The sequence below is a fragment of the Plectropomus leopardus genome, chromosome 12, assembly GCF_026936395.1.
Source record: "Plectropomus leopardus strain MGB_pleo_1.0 chromosome 12, ASM2693639v1, whole genome shotgun sequence".
NCBI lineage: Eukaryota > Metazoa > Chordata > Actinopteri > Perciformes > Serranidae > Plectropomus > Plectropomus leopardus.
In genome coordinates, this window is record NC_142187.1 from 30,524,768 (window position 1) to 30,538,703 (window position 13,936).

A 13,936-nucleotide genomic window follows, 5' to 3' on the forward strand; every position below is an offset into this window, starting at 1 on the left:
CCCTCATTTTGTTCAGACATAATCCACCTAAAGCAAACACACTGCACCTTTCACTAATATCCTCTTGTCCTCCTGAGGTTTAAATCCAGTTAATGTAAATCTTTATCTAAGTCTGTGACAAATGCATACATTAATATTTGCAAAAGCCTCATCAATTATATACAGGAGTGGACAAAGGGTGGACTGCTCTTGCATAATGCAGGAATCTGAGCATTGGGAAACTGTAACCCCTGAACACAGTGAACCCAGTGTGAATTAAGTGCTAAGCATATAGACTTAACATAAATACACCACTTAATGGGATGTTACCATGGCAGGACACAGTATAAACGGGTATAAAAAGAGGGAAAGTGGATGGATGCATGTCAGTTGGTGGCAGAAACCAAAGCAGAAGCATCAGCAAGGTATGAACACTCCTATCTTATTTTGTGCATTTAACCTTTAATTCTCTTTTGAACAATATATATCTAAAATAGCAATCGATACCAAATCAGTATCATCTTGACATTTTTTTGCCACATATTTGCTGTCAAATATCTATATCACAGTAAAGGGGTGTGCTTGCATGCTAATACACCTGCTTTTGTTCAGAACTGTTACTATTTGCAGAATATATTTCAAATCAGTTCCTAAAAAGAGAAATAATCACAGCTAAAAAAGACCTTTTAGTAACATCTCACAGCAGCACTGTTCAATGTCATGAAATCTGGAGCACTGCAACAATGTTCATACTGTATAATCAACTCTGTGCTTTATCTCTCGCAGGCTGCAGCAGTACTGAACAGAACAATGAAGTTGTTGGTGTTGGTTTTAACCATCGCCCTGCTGTTTACAGCTGGTGAGTCTGTCACTGATTCTCCACTGAGTAAACACAACCTCTGCTGCTGTGCTACAGAGATGTCTGCTTTCCCTTTCAGTCTTTTCTAGCGCATTCTCAGGCAGTCTTTTCATTTTGCAACAGATTGTTGGGGTCATTTCTAAGATGTGAAAGTAATTAACTTACCTGTGAGAGTGCGGCGTCTCTCCTTAAAGGGATAGTGATGAGTTTTTTGAAGTGGGGTTTTATGGGGTATTAATACATACATGACATATATGTCAGTGCATCTCATACAGCAGACGTCCATCAGCACGTCCCCAGTTTGGAGAAGCAGACTGGAGTTCGACATCAAAGCTAAGCAATGTACTGCAGCAGATGGGTGCCAGCAACAAAATGTATTTAAGCCACCTAAAAAAAAGTAATAAAAAAGTCAATATCAGTTTAATTGTATGCTGTATCGAGAGCATTTTCACAGTTTTACCTTTTTGTCAGACAGCCCGTTTGGACAAGGAAGCGACTTCACCCCCCCATCTATGCTCTTGTTAAAGCCACCAGACTCCATTGCCAAAAAAAGTAATTTTAGCTCTCTGAACATGAGAGCTGCTGGTCAACACTAAAAAGCCAAAATCACACAAATAAAATAACAGTTTGAGGCAGTGATAGGCCAGCAGCTCCTGTGTTTAGCATTGTTAAATCACTGTTTTTCCTAAAGGAGTCTGGCATTAGAGAGGGGAATATAACATCTTTAACATAACCACATTATGACAATGACTGAAATATTGTTTTCCTGGTTTTTAGGTGAAGCCCTTAACTGCCACCGCTGCGTCTCCAAGACGGCTGGAGGAACCTGTGAGCACACTGTGGAGACATGTAAACCAGGGAAGGAGGCCTGCGCTGCAGTCAAGTTCCTCAGACCACCAAGTGGGTTTCTCAACATACTTTAACTTTTCTATTCTTAACAAATACATGGACTCAGTACATAAACCGCAATAAAATATGAGTGCTGTAAATGATCAAATTAAAGGAGAAGTTCACCAAAGAAAATCATTTTCATGAGTACCATGATACCAAATTTAGAAGGCAGGGGGCATTGGGGGTAGTGTAAATTAATATGTTTTTTAAAAATGTACAAAAAGAGAAATATACTTAAGTCCTATTCTATCAGTGTCAAATGATTGAGACTGGTTTTTTTTCAGCTTCTTACAAAATAAAAGGGCATATTTTTGTTAAAACCTCCTTTTTTATGTCCTTAGATGCCCAATTCCAAAAGTGCATGGCTCTGGAAGACTGCGAAGTGCTGAAGATGAACGCCTACCTTGATGTCAAGTGCTGTACCAATGGCATGTGCAACACCTACTAAAATTACAATGTATTAAAAGTATGACTGAAAAAAGCAAATAAACCCTATGACTCCAATGCTGACTGCTGCAAGTGACTCCGAAGTGTGAGCGCATGCATGAATTCAAAGAGGCAACCTTTCATAAGAGCAGAAATTGCTGTCAGCCCTTTCCAATCACAAATAATAAAAAGTGACAAACAAGTGCCTGTTCTCATTCTTATGTTTGGAAATATTTGGAGTTTTCTTATTTCTTTCTGACAGCTGCATCAAGAGGATTCATGTTCAGGCAAGAGTTGCATTTTCAGCAGGTTGGATTGTAGTTTTTTTCTTAAGCTTAAAGGTGCTCAGATAACTTCAGTTAAATCAGAACACCGCTGCTACTGTTAGAAGTCTATTAAAAATGAAGAAAAGCACATCACACCAGCTCCCAGAGCTTTGTTTTTCTCTAAAACATTAATTATTCATGTCCAAAATTGACCTCAAAGTTTAAGAGTGTCCTCATGTGTCATTTATAAAGGGACTTTTCATGCCAAAATAATACATATTTTTCTTCTTACCTGTTGTGCTATTTATCAGTCTAGATTGTTTTGGTGTGAGTTGCAGAGTGTTGGAGATATTAACCATTGAAAAGTCTGCCTTCTCTCTGGTTTAATGGAACTATCTCGACAGAATTATGTCTTTACGGAAATCATGTCACTCAAGATAACCCTGTGGTCGATATGGAGCAAAAATACATCTGAGTGTCTGTTACTATTTCGAATCTTTTCAGCCATTCAGATCATATTAGTGGTATGCCATTTGTCACATGGAAAAGCAGCATTCGATGTATGCGACAGATAGAACAAAGTTTTAATGTCAGCCATAGATTCTTGGTATTGAATCTCAAAGACATATATCATTATTCATCCTGCATTTGCACCGTGTGCCCTCCTCAGTATGTTTTATGCTCTACTGTATTTATTACTGCCTTTTTAATCGTGCTGTGATGCAATTTAAATTATCTTTGATATTTGCTGAAAAAATAACCTCACCCTGCTTCCCGGGTGAAAAAAATCTCCCTCATCAGCCAAAGTAATAACCCACACTCAGCCCTGCTTTACATAACCACTTTTTGCTTTAATGATTACAATCAAAAACATTTGTACAACATTTTCAACATTAGAAAATGGATGCAGATTCTTTATTTTTTTTGGCTGACAGTAACTGCTATGAAAACAAACTAAGGAACAGAGGAGTGGGTACTGCGTGGAGATGAAGTAGAAAAAGAGCTGTATATATTGGAGGGACCAAACAGCTGGTGATGTATCAGAAGAAATGTTTACTTATCCATTTTCAGAGCGTATGCATGGCAGACATGACATTTCTCTTATCTCTCGTTATTTAAACAGAGGAGGGACTCGTTGCCTATATGAGAGCTGCATAATGAGAAGCTAAGATGCATCAAGCCACTACTATCTCAGCTGTCGTTATTACCGAGCACGGGAAATCATTTTTTCTGATACACCCAAATGAAGTTCTGTGGTTTGCATCAGTGCTGAGCACAGAGATGGAGGAGGGGTGGATTGTGGGAAATATCAGACAAGGGAACCGCCACTCATTCTTTTTTTTCTTTTTTTTATCAAACACACAAAGAAAAACGAGGATGACCAAAGGGAATAGGAAATACTGATAAATAACAGTGGAATCAGAGCCATAAATAGACAGTATTGGATATTTAGGACCCTGGAGGGGTGGAGTCAGCTGAGGTGGAGGAGAACTGGCAGCTAGCCTTCAAGTAACGGGATATCCCAGTGCAGTGTCCTGTGTGTTGATTGGGCGGCTCTACATCATGGAGCAGGACGTTTTTCCTGGCTGCACGCCACCGTCCATCTTCTCTGCCTCCAGGATCATCCTCCGGAAAACCTCCACGGCCGTCTAAGAGAGAGAAAGACACACACACAGGACGTGGTCACATGTTGCAGTCACGCCACTTTGAATTTTCTAAAACACGCTACATTCAGTGGAGCCTCACAACAAAGGTGGCGTTGTTTTCATGTGTCTTTAAAGACAGTCAAGCAATGTTTTCACTAACTGGATTTGAGGCTGAATGAAATTGAAGGATATCTATGTAAAGGTGGACACAACATGCTGTATGTTGAAGGCTGTGGTGAATAAACTTTTGAGCCATTATTAAATCGACATGAATTCATCTTTTTGGCCACTTGGAGGCAGCAGAACAAGCTGTAATCACAACATTGACAAATTATCTTTAAAGCTGATACAGCAAACCTATAAGCAAAATTAATTTATGCATCTAAAAAACACATGCATTCATTTGGAGTCATGCTTTGGACCACTTGATGAATTTAAAGACATACTTTTTTTGTCTTCTAAAAAACAAAACAAAACAAACAAAAGAAAAACAACAATGCATGGTCTCGAACAATAGCAATCCCTCTCAATCATTACTTATGACCCACTAGATGTGTTTTCATGATGTAAATTGATGATATCGTATCGTTTTTCAACACAACTTGGCACTTCAGGGCTTCAGGACACTTGGGTTACTTTGAACAATCAGTATGGAGACATATTGTGATTTAATTATGTATTTTTTTAACGTCTGAATCCTGGTCACCATTTGCTTCAATTGTTTGGGAGATAAGTGCAATGGCATTTTCCCGTGAACCTCCACCAGTGTTTTGTGTACTACAAAACCGAATAATTCCGGCTTTCCATCGGCATGAGGTTGAGTAATAGGGTGACTAAATTTTTATTTTTGGGCAAACTATCCCTTTAAGAGACCTGGATACAGCATTTGCAGGGAGGCCCGTTCATACCTGTAAATACTGCTAAGTGGCGCATGAAGCAAATAAAAATAAAGCAACTTTTAGGGAAGTTACCCATCAGAGCCACACACGACATTATACAACTATTTTAACAGGCTGCTCCCCATGATGAGTAAACTGATCTTTTTCTGTAAAATCATTTTCTGAGCCTTTTGTCAGACCGATTGCAACAACCTTTAGTGACAAGGGTGTGTCTAATTAATACCAAGGTTAAAAGTGTAATTTAATTTTAGTAACTTTTTATTTAACAGATAGATAAATTGGCCTTGATAACAGTCACATCAAACATAAGCAAAGAGCGTGTGCTCTTACCTGGTTCTCTTTAGCTGAGGACTCCATGAAGGCAGCGTTCCAGGATTCGGCTAATGCCTTTCCTTCTTCACAACTGATTACTCTAAAGAAAAAAACGCAGGATAAAGCACATAAATATTTCAGAGTAAGGCTGCAGAGTTCAACCCACTGAGTTCAATTCCAAAGAAATCTGCTGTTATAAACGCCTCCACTGAGTAGAGATATTTGCAGGGCCACACAGACAAGTATTACTACTACTCTTCCTTCTTTCGGGTCATCTGTGAACCAAGTATTAACATTTGCTCTGTAGTTCTGTCTGCGTGTCATGTGTCAGGCATGTTTAATTTTGAATTTCTGCCAACAAAAGCACACACAAATATAAAAAAAATACGGAGAAATGATGACTGAAACTGAACTGCTGTGTCCTGTGTGTGTTGTCTGTGGTGGATCAATTGTATCATTTAGGTGTGTGCTCGGACGTACCGCTCCATATGTAGGTCGTTCTTGTTCCCGACGAGCATAATTGGAACTCTGCATTAGAGGAAAAAGTGAAGTCATTTATGGTTGATATATTACATATGACTTGGTCTGCCTCGGGCAGCAAATATAAGAAGAAAAAGAGGCTGTACTCACTGAACTTTCCCCACCATGTCCAATAGTTTTTCATGGATAACTTGTACAACTTCAAAGCTGCAACAAACAAGGGGAAAGGTTTCTTCTTCAGCATTTCTGTTCAACTTATTATACAGAGAACTATAAAAATTTGTTTGCTATTAAAAAGTAAAAGTATACCTTTTATTGGATGTAACTGAATAGACCAGGATGTAACCATTGATATCTATGGAGTAGGTCTGTGGGAAGATGGAGTACTCATCCTATAGAGGCAGAAATATTGGAGAAATTAGTACGCAAAGTTATAGGTTTGGAAAAGGAGGAATTAAACTCAACTTTGATATAGCATCTTGAATACAAATGTGTAGCCGCAAGTGCAACACAGACAAAATTTCATGGATAATCATGGTGTAACTTTGTAAGGACACACCATAGAAGAACACGCGCCTGCGCCGACCGAGCAGTGAGTATGAACAAACAAGCAGACGATGGCACACACACGAGAACCGACAGTGTTAATAAACTCAGTCGAGTGAGCAGAACAAACACAGCTCGGCAGTCCGCCATTATTGTTATTGCTGTCCTCCTACTCAGGCATGGCTATTTGTTTGAAACGTAATGCGCATGCATGAAGTGCATCACCGTTCTCACAGGAGCCGTGCTTTGCCAGTTTGCAGGGCGACAGAAGGGGTGGCATTTTAAAAAAATTACACTTTGGAACCGGGTTGCAAAAGTTTGTGTTTTCAGGCCCCAAAATACTGTTGTCGCGTGAACGAATGGCCAAACAGCAACAAAAGTATAACATTTCAGGCAAGAACCAGTGTGGAAAACACTGCAGCAGGGATAAAATAAAGTACACACCAATGATTAAAACTTAAATCAAGACTGTAATAGTACTCCAAATTAAAAGCCAGATTAAAAACATGGGTCTTACTTTCTTTTAGAAACACAGAGAGCACTTACCATTCTAGTGACAGTAGTTTTAAGTAATCAAGCAGAATGAACACCAAACTAGAAAATAACATTGTTATCACGAACACATTTTAGGTAAAAATCAACAATCTTACCTGTCCTGCTGTGTCTACCAGCTGAAGATGGTACTCTTGTCCATTTATTGTGATCATTTTAGTAAATGCTGCAGTTAAAAGAAAAAGGACAAATTAGAAATCCACAAACAGAAATGTCAAATTAAACATTGCAGTGGATAGAGAGCGAGAAACGGCAGTGCAACACCATGTCTACTGTACGGCCTTATATTGTATCTTCATTACTCGAGGTTTCCAGTGTGCAGATCCCCTTACGGATCCATTTCGGTACCACTGAGTTCATCCAGTACAGGAATGTCAATATCTGCCTGGAGATGGGTCACATTATCTACAGGACTGAGGGATGGCACCGCCTGCAGCATCATGCTGATAACGCTGACACTTCACTTTATGTTAACCGTCCAGAGATTATTTATAGATACAGACCACACACTCGAGAAACGGAGGGCGATGTGTGGCGAACATGTCGGGAAAAAGAAAAACAGCCTACAGGTAGAGTTTAAACTCAAATCTCTGGAGTGTCTGGGAATATGTGTGCTTAGGAGGCTGATGAATTACTGTATGTTCTCTCCTTTGGCACAACGTACTCTTACAGTACCTGAAAGCATGGTTCCTCCTCCGAGCCAGTGATTTCGAAGCTTATATCATCAGAATCAGGTTTAAAGGTTTAACTCTGATCAAACACTGCGCCAGCTGATTTCTCCAAAGCTCCTCAAAAGAAAGTTTTCTCTTTCTGGTGTAATCAGCTGGTGGAGTGTTTGGACACATCGGTTTAGTGGGAACGTTTCACCCCGCTGCAGGGGAACGACACTGTTCTTCCTCTCTCAGTGAAATCAGGATGCACTTCTACATATAACGCTTATGTAAAAACAAAATGGTCAAAAAGAGGTAAAATCTGAAACATTTAGTGGAAAAATATTTCTAGTTCAAAGTTTTTCCATCTGTCTATTCTTCATCAAGTTAAATGTGACACACAGTTTTGAATGAGTAAAATGTGAAATGTGTGCTGTATAATGACATAATATTGGGACACTGTATTAGATCTGCAGCAACTACAAATATATCAATTGACTATTCGGATAAATAATAATTTCTAAACTAAACTGACAAACATTCTCTGGTTCCAGCTTCTCAAATGAGAGGTTTTCTCTCTTTTATATTATTATAAATTAAATATTTTAGTTTTTTAGTCAGGTAAAACAAAATCTGATGATGTCACCGAGGATGAAATGTGATGGATATTTTTTTTCCATTTTCTGATATTTAATAAACCTGCCAATTAATCGACTGATCAATTATAACAGCAACCATTAGCTGAAGCCCTACAGTGAATGCTACGTAAAGAAATTCCTGGTGAAAAACTGGACTGATTACATATCACCACAAGACTTTATATGAAACAGTGCGCACACTGATGAGTCTCCTGGTTTATCGCAACAGATTTTTGAAATGTTGTATAACTACTATGACAGAAGTAGAAAAATACTGTGTGAGGAGCAGTACAGGGAAGAGAAAGGTACATGAGAGAAAGAAAAGGAAAGAGAATAGAGAGCATTTTCTCTATTTCCTGAATTTATTTTATTGTATTTATTATTATTTCATTTTTATTTAATCATTTATTATTATTATCTTATCTTTTATTTTTTTTTGCATCAGTATTATGTTTGTCCTCATTTGTTGTCTTTCTTTTAATCTTTTATTTAATTTAAATTGACTGATTAAAACTATACAGTTTATACTCATATAAAGTATAATGTTCATATATATGGGTAAATAGGGAGGGATGTTTTGATATACTCGTGTAGATATAAGGGGTCGATGTATAGTGTCTATCTTTCAGTTTATTTCCTATACATCAATATTAAACTTCATGTCTAAAACAGAAAAATGTATATGTAATGATACAATGTTTGATGGATACTTGGTTGGTTTTCTCAGTAGCAAGAGAATTAAAAAAACTCTGCGTCACCATTATTCTACATGTCATGCACGCGATTATTGATCGACTAAACCATCTGCATGGCAACTGAGCAACTCCATCCAGTGAGGACGACCACAAAATGTAGCTGAAAGCTTTAGAAACACCAAGTAAGTCGACATTAAAAATAAAACATAAACCTAAATGTACGAGCTTTAGTGATGTTTGCAGGAGTCCAGAGGTATGGAATGAGACTAATAACAGTAAAAAAATGTCAAAACACTTTACTACAAAAATATGCTAAAGCTTGAATACCCTAAAAAACTGGTGACTTCTAAACTAGTTACTCTCAATCCATTTACATGGAACTGTTATTTCCACTGTTATTTGTCTCTGTTTATTGTATCTTACCTATTTAACTGATGTTCAGACTGACAAAGTAAATGTCTTTGGGTTTTGCATTGAGTTAGGGTAGTTTAGTTTTCAGGCTCTTTGGTTAATTTGAGGAGTTTTGTAGGTTGCAAACGTCACTGTGTCATACATGCATTTTCTTTTTCTTGTATTTAAAATATGTGAACACATTTTAAATACCTTCAGCTTAGTTTCTGGGCCCCTGTTCTAAAGCTTCTGGAAGATTATCAGGGTGTCCCATTTCACATCTCCATTAAGTCTTGAAAAATGCACTTGTATTTTAACTTTTTTAGTGAATACACTGAAACTGAACCTTGCATTGTGATGAGAACTGATAATATTGATTTCAAGCATACTGACCAGACTTATGTCTTTTTTTAATATTTCTTGTGGCATTTCTCCTGATCAGAATTGAGAGTCTCGGGACAGAGGGGCTCATTTGTTGTCCATGTTGTTAAGGCCTCGGAGACAAATTTGTGATTTTCGGCTCTATAAATAAAACTAGACAGACTTGACTTTGTACGATCAAAAGTTTTGACCAACAGTCTGATAACCAAACAAGATTTCACACATGAAAAACTGATATACAAAAGCAGGTTAAGTGTTGGGAGTTAATGTTTTAGTAGTGAACTACATGATTTACTGCATGTAGTTTAACTACATTTTACAGCAGCTTGCTGGTAGTTATTTAAATCTGCGTAGTGATTTAAGTAGTTAAATTACTTGTTTGCCCTATTTTTGAATAGTTAACTCCTGAAACTACAAAATAACTCAGGCCATAAACGGACAGAAATGATTTTGTTTTTATTATTTTATCATGGTTTCCCTATTAAATTTGAACCCACTTTGACCACAATTAGTTACTAGTTATTAGTTTTGATTGCTGCTATTTATTAACAAATGAAGAGACAAGAGAAGTTGTTTTGGCTATTCCAAAAGTTACCTGGCTAACCGAGTCATCCCCACCTGGACTCTAGTTTCTGGTGTCAAATATAAAAAAACTCAAATAAAAACAGAAAAATGGCATGCGTCTTTTTTGTATTATACTTTGCTATGAAATTGTATGAAATGTACATTGTCGATTTGATCAATTTCTATAAAGAAGTGTTCTGTTTGTGTATCGAGGTGTTACAGTCCACATAAACTCCACTTACTGTTTTCTATTGTTGGGTCATAGGAGTCCACGAACTGGCCTTCCACAAACTGAATTGTCAAGGAGGACTTTCCTGCAAAACACAAAGTAGTGTTGTAAACATGTAGATGTTGGAAAATCATTGGAATTGCAGCGTAAAGATGACAAGAGGATTAGTGACTGATAATCCACATTATGAAAAACAAATTATGTAGAAATCATACATCACTGTAAAATCTGACAAGTTGATCTTACTGAAAATAATCTTGGAAACCGATTGCCTTGAAACAATAAATATAACTATTAATCTTAATTTCAGTTTGAATTATATTTAAGTGTTAAATTTTGCTGTATTTACTTTATTTTGTGAAGTTATTGCAAGTGAAATCACCTGTGTTAGCAACTTCAGTAAACCACATTAGTCTGACTTAACTTGATCATCACAAAGAGGATTTTGACAATGATGAAGAAGATCTGCAAGTTCTGTTTTATTAACATGTTTAGGAATATATTAATATGACTGGCTAGTTTGCAACCAGGCGAATACAGATATATAGCACAGTAAGCTTAGTTTACTGAAATTGCTAAAACTTCACAAAATTAAGTAAATATAACTAAATTTTTAGTAAACTTAACAATAATATATATAGTAAACAAATTAATACTGTGTTTACTATGTATCTGAGCGTTAAGTTAACCCAAAAATTCTGCTATATTTACATAAATTTGTGAAGTCATTGCAACTTAATAATAACAAGTGAAATTACCTTGTTCTTTCCAAGTATCAGCAACTTCAGTCAACCAAGATAATCTAAAGAGTTAGATCTACAAGTTCTGTTTTGTTATCATATTGAAGAAAATACATATATAAATAACTACTTCGCAACCAGCAGAATACGGATATGTAGCACAGTAAACTTGATTTACTTAAAATGCTAAAACTTAGACAGATTGATCTAATTAAACTTGCCATTTCTAAGATGCAACCATTTCACAAAATTAAGTAAATATAACCAAATGTGTACTGTAACAAAGTAATCATACTTTTGAATGTATCTATTTTTTTTTTTTTACAATGCTTAAGTATTTTTGAGAGTATTGAGTTTTTATATTTCTCTCAACTTTCATTTTTACCCCACTGAATTTCCAAAGTAAAATGTATACTTTTACTCCCCTATATTTCCCCTATGCATTTAGCAGTTACTTACGGCAAAATAGGGAGGACATTAAGTAGGGAGAAAGGAACATTTCTTTCGTGTAATGTACACACTGTACATATTATAAAGAAATAAACTTCTTTTATGTACTTTTACATTTAATACTTGAAGTATCTGATATTGTATCATTTCATGATGTTAAATGTACTTAAGACTTTTAGTCATATAATATTCTACTAGATGATTTTAACTTCTGACAAAGTCATTTTTTGGTAAGACATCTGTACTTTTACTCAAGTGTGGCTTTCAGGTACTTCATGCACCACTGAATATAACTATATTTGAAGCAACCTCAAAAATTAGATATAAATAAATATAGTGAATAGTGAATATATAAAGTAAATAAGGCTGATAGTTATATATACTTACATTGTCAGGGTTTCCTATATTTTTAAGTAAAATTAACTTGACAGATTTTACAGTGTATCAGATTAGCAGCACATTCAAAAGCCTACAGTAACACAATGGGAGATGTTTACTATAAACTCATTATAGGCTCACAATACAAGTCTCTCTGGGAATATGACAGGGTTTAGCGTTAGTGCTGGTATGCTGGCTGGGCCTCCACATCCTTCTATCTGCGTGTGTCATCCTGAACATCCTTTCCACCGCATACAAATTGCGCTTCTCTGATTTCAAATACGCTAAAACAGTAATGCGTCAAATCCCCCGGTGGTCCTTCGGGCCTTCACAAAGCATGGCACCGTTGTAACCAGGGGCTGGGGTCACTGATAGATAATAAAGATAGAAATATAGATATGTTGCACGCGCAGGCCTCGTGTGATTAAAAACACGCAACGTCTCACCTGGTGGCGCTCTTTTCGCCCGCTGTGAGATGTTGCGTGACAACTCCTATAATTTAAGTCTATTATAGGACGCGTAAACCGCCCACATAACGGGCTTGATTTGACCCAAAGGCCGCTGATTTTAGCCTCAGCGTCGCATCCGAGGCCCTTGAGGTGTCATCGCCCCCCTCCCCGTTTCCCTGTCGTCTGCTCGAAACTCACCTACGGATCTGTACCCGAGGATGGCGATTTTTCGTGATTTCGGCTGCGGCATATCTCGTCCTGGTTATCGCATCTAGTCCTCGGGGTGTACCGCAACCTCCAACCGGAATGGCATCCAAATTCAAGGGGCGCAGAGATTCGACATACAGCCTCCAGATGACAGCAGGAATCCCTCTTCTTGGTCGTTTTTATGTATTTTTTCAAACTCAAAACTCGGAAATAAAATGTTATTTCAGGACATATGCAAAAGCATGGAGTATCTACAGACCTACAATAACTGCGTCACTCCCCTTTGCAATGTAATGAATTAGTAATTACTGCTGCATCCTAATTGGCTACAATCGGAGTGGAGGAGGGCGTTAGTGCCTGTTGTAAAGCTCTGGTTGGTTGAGGCAGGTGTTCGTCACGCGGCAAGGGCCAGCGTTCTGGAATGTGATTGGCTGCTACAAGCATTGTGACGGGCTGGGTGGTCGGGTGCAATGTCATTCATTTGTTTAGGGTCAGGGAGCAGGGATACTGGCTGTGCTGCTCCAGTGAAGACGTCATTATTTTTTATTTATTTTATTTTTTCACACGTACACACTGTTCTGGAATGACCGCGAGGAAACACAAAATAATATAAGTCACTAGAAAATATAATTCATCACATAGTTCTCATATAGCTTATGGGGTTGTCCTATAAAAAATGACCATAAATGGGCCTTTAATAATAAACATAATAATAATAACAATAATCATTATTATTATTATTATTATTATCACTACTATCTTTTTTTATCATCTCATATGCGTTTTTCTTCTTTTTTTTTACATTAAAGATAGCATAAAGTTTGATACCGATAAATAGGAAATAAACTGAAAACACTGACTACTTTCTCCCTGTTTACCCATATACATGTACATTTATACATATATCTGTTTTTAATCCGTTATTTTAAATAAAAAGAGAAGAAAGTTTACGAAGTTCTTTACAGACATAAAAACAAAATAAGAAGTGCAATTACAAGATTGTGATAATTGCCTTCCCGCAAAAATAAATGTGTAAAAATGATTAATGCTTAATATGTTTCTGTTTTAACAAATTCAGTGTTTTCTTCTCCCCAGTACTTGGCTATTGTTCTGCTAACTAATAAGTTCTTTTAACTGTGCACTTTCCTTATAAAGCATAATGCTGTAAAAGTTTATAGCTTGAATATTAATCACAACTTTAAAAAATCCACAATTTCTCTTAGAAAATGAATGAAATCTTGAGATACAGGCGCACTGTATTTTTTTTTTTTCCGAAATAATCTTCTTAAAATAAAGGAGGCCTTGTGAC

At 36.9% G+C, this 13,936-nt stretch overlaps 2 protein-coding genes across 3 annotated transcripts; one reads left to right on the forward strand and one right to left on the reverse strand.

Annotated features, from left to right (window-relative positions):
• Positions 1-267: 267 nt before the first annotated feature.
• On the forward strand, positions 268-2,357 carry ly97.3 (lymphocyte antigen 97, tandem duplicate 3). Of its 2 annotated transcripts, XM_042497034.2 has the most exons (4): positions 268-404; positions 766-838; positions 1,616-1,738; positions 2,071-2,357. In XM_042497034.2, exons 1-4 carry the CDS (start codon positions 363-365, stop codon positions 2,175-2,177), a joined length of 345 nt encoding a protein of 114 aa, XP_042352968.2. In that variant the 5' UTR covers positions 268-362; the 3' UTR covers positions 2,178-2,357. The 2 variants fall into 2 exon arrangements, with proteins under 2 accessions (XP_042352968.2, XP_087941424.1); XM_088085298.1 differs by lacking the exons at positions 268-404; positions 766-838 and adding an exon at positions 939-1,180.
• Positions 2,358-3,251: 894 nt separating this feature from the next.
• Positions 3,252-12,931, reverse strand: rheb (Ras homolog, mTORC1 binding). The gene is made up of 8 exons (XM_042498470.2): positions 12,619-12,931; positions 10,417-10,488; positions 6,955-7,022; positions 6,068-6,150; positions 5,909-5,965; positions 5,759-5,806; positions 5,297-5,378; positions 3,252-4,070 (listed from the first exon to the last, which is right to left on the reverse strand). The coding sequence occupies exons 1-8, from the start codon at positions 12,668-12,670 to the stop codon at positions 3,978-3,980; spliced, it is 555 nt and encodes a 184-aa protein (XP_042354404.1). The 5' UTR covers positions 12,671-12,931; the 3' UTR covers positions 3,252-3,977.
• Positions 12,932-13,936: the final 1,005 nt, after the last annotated feature.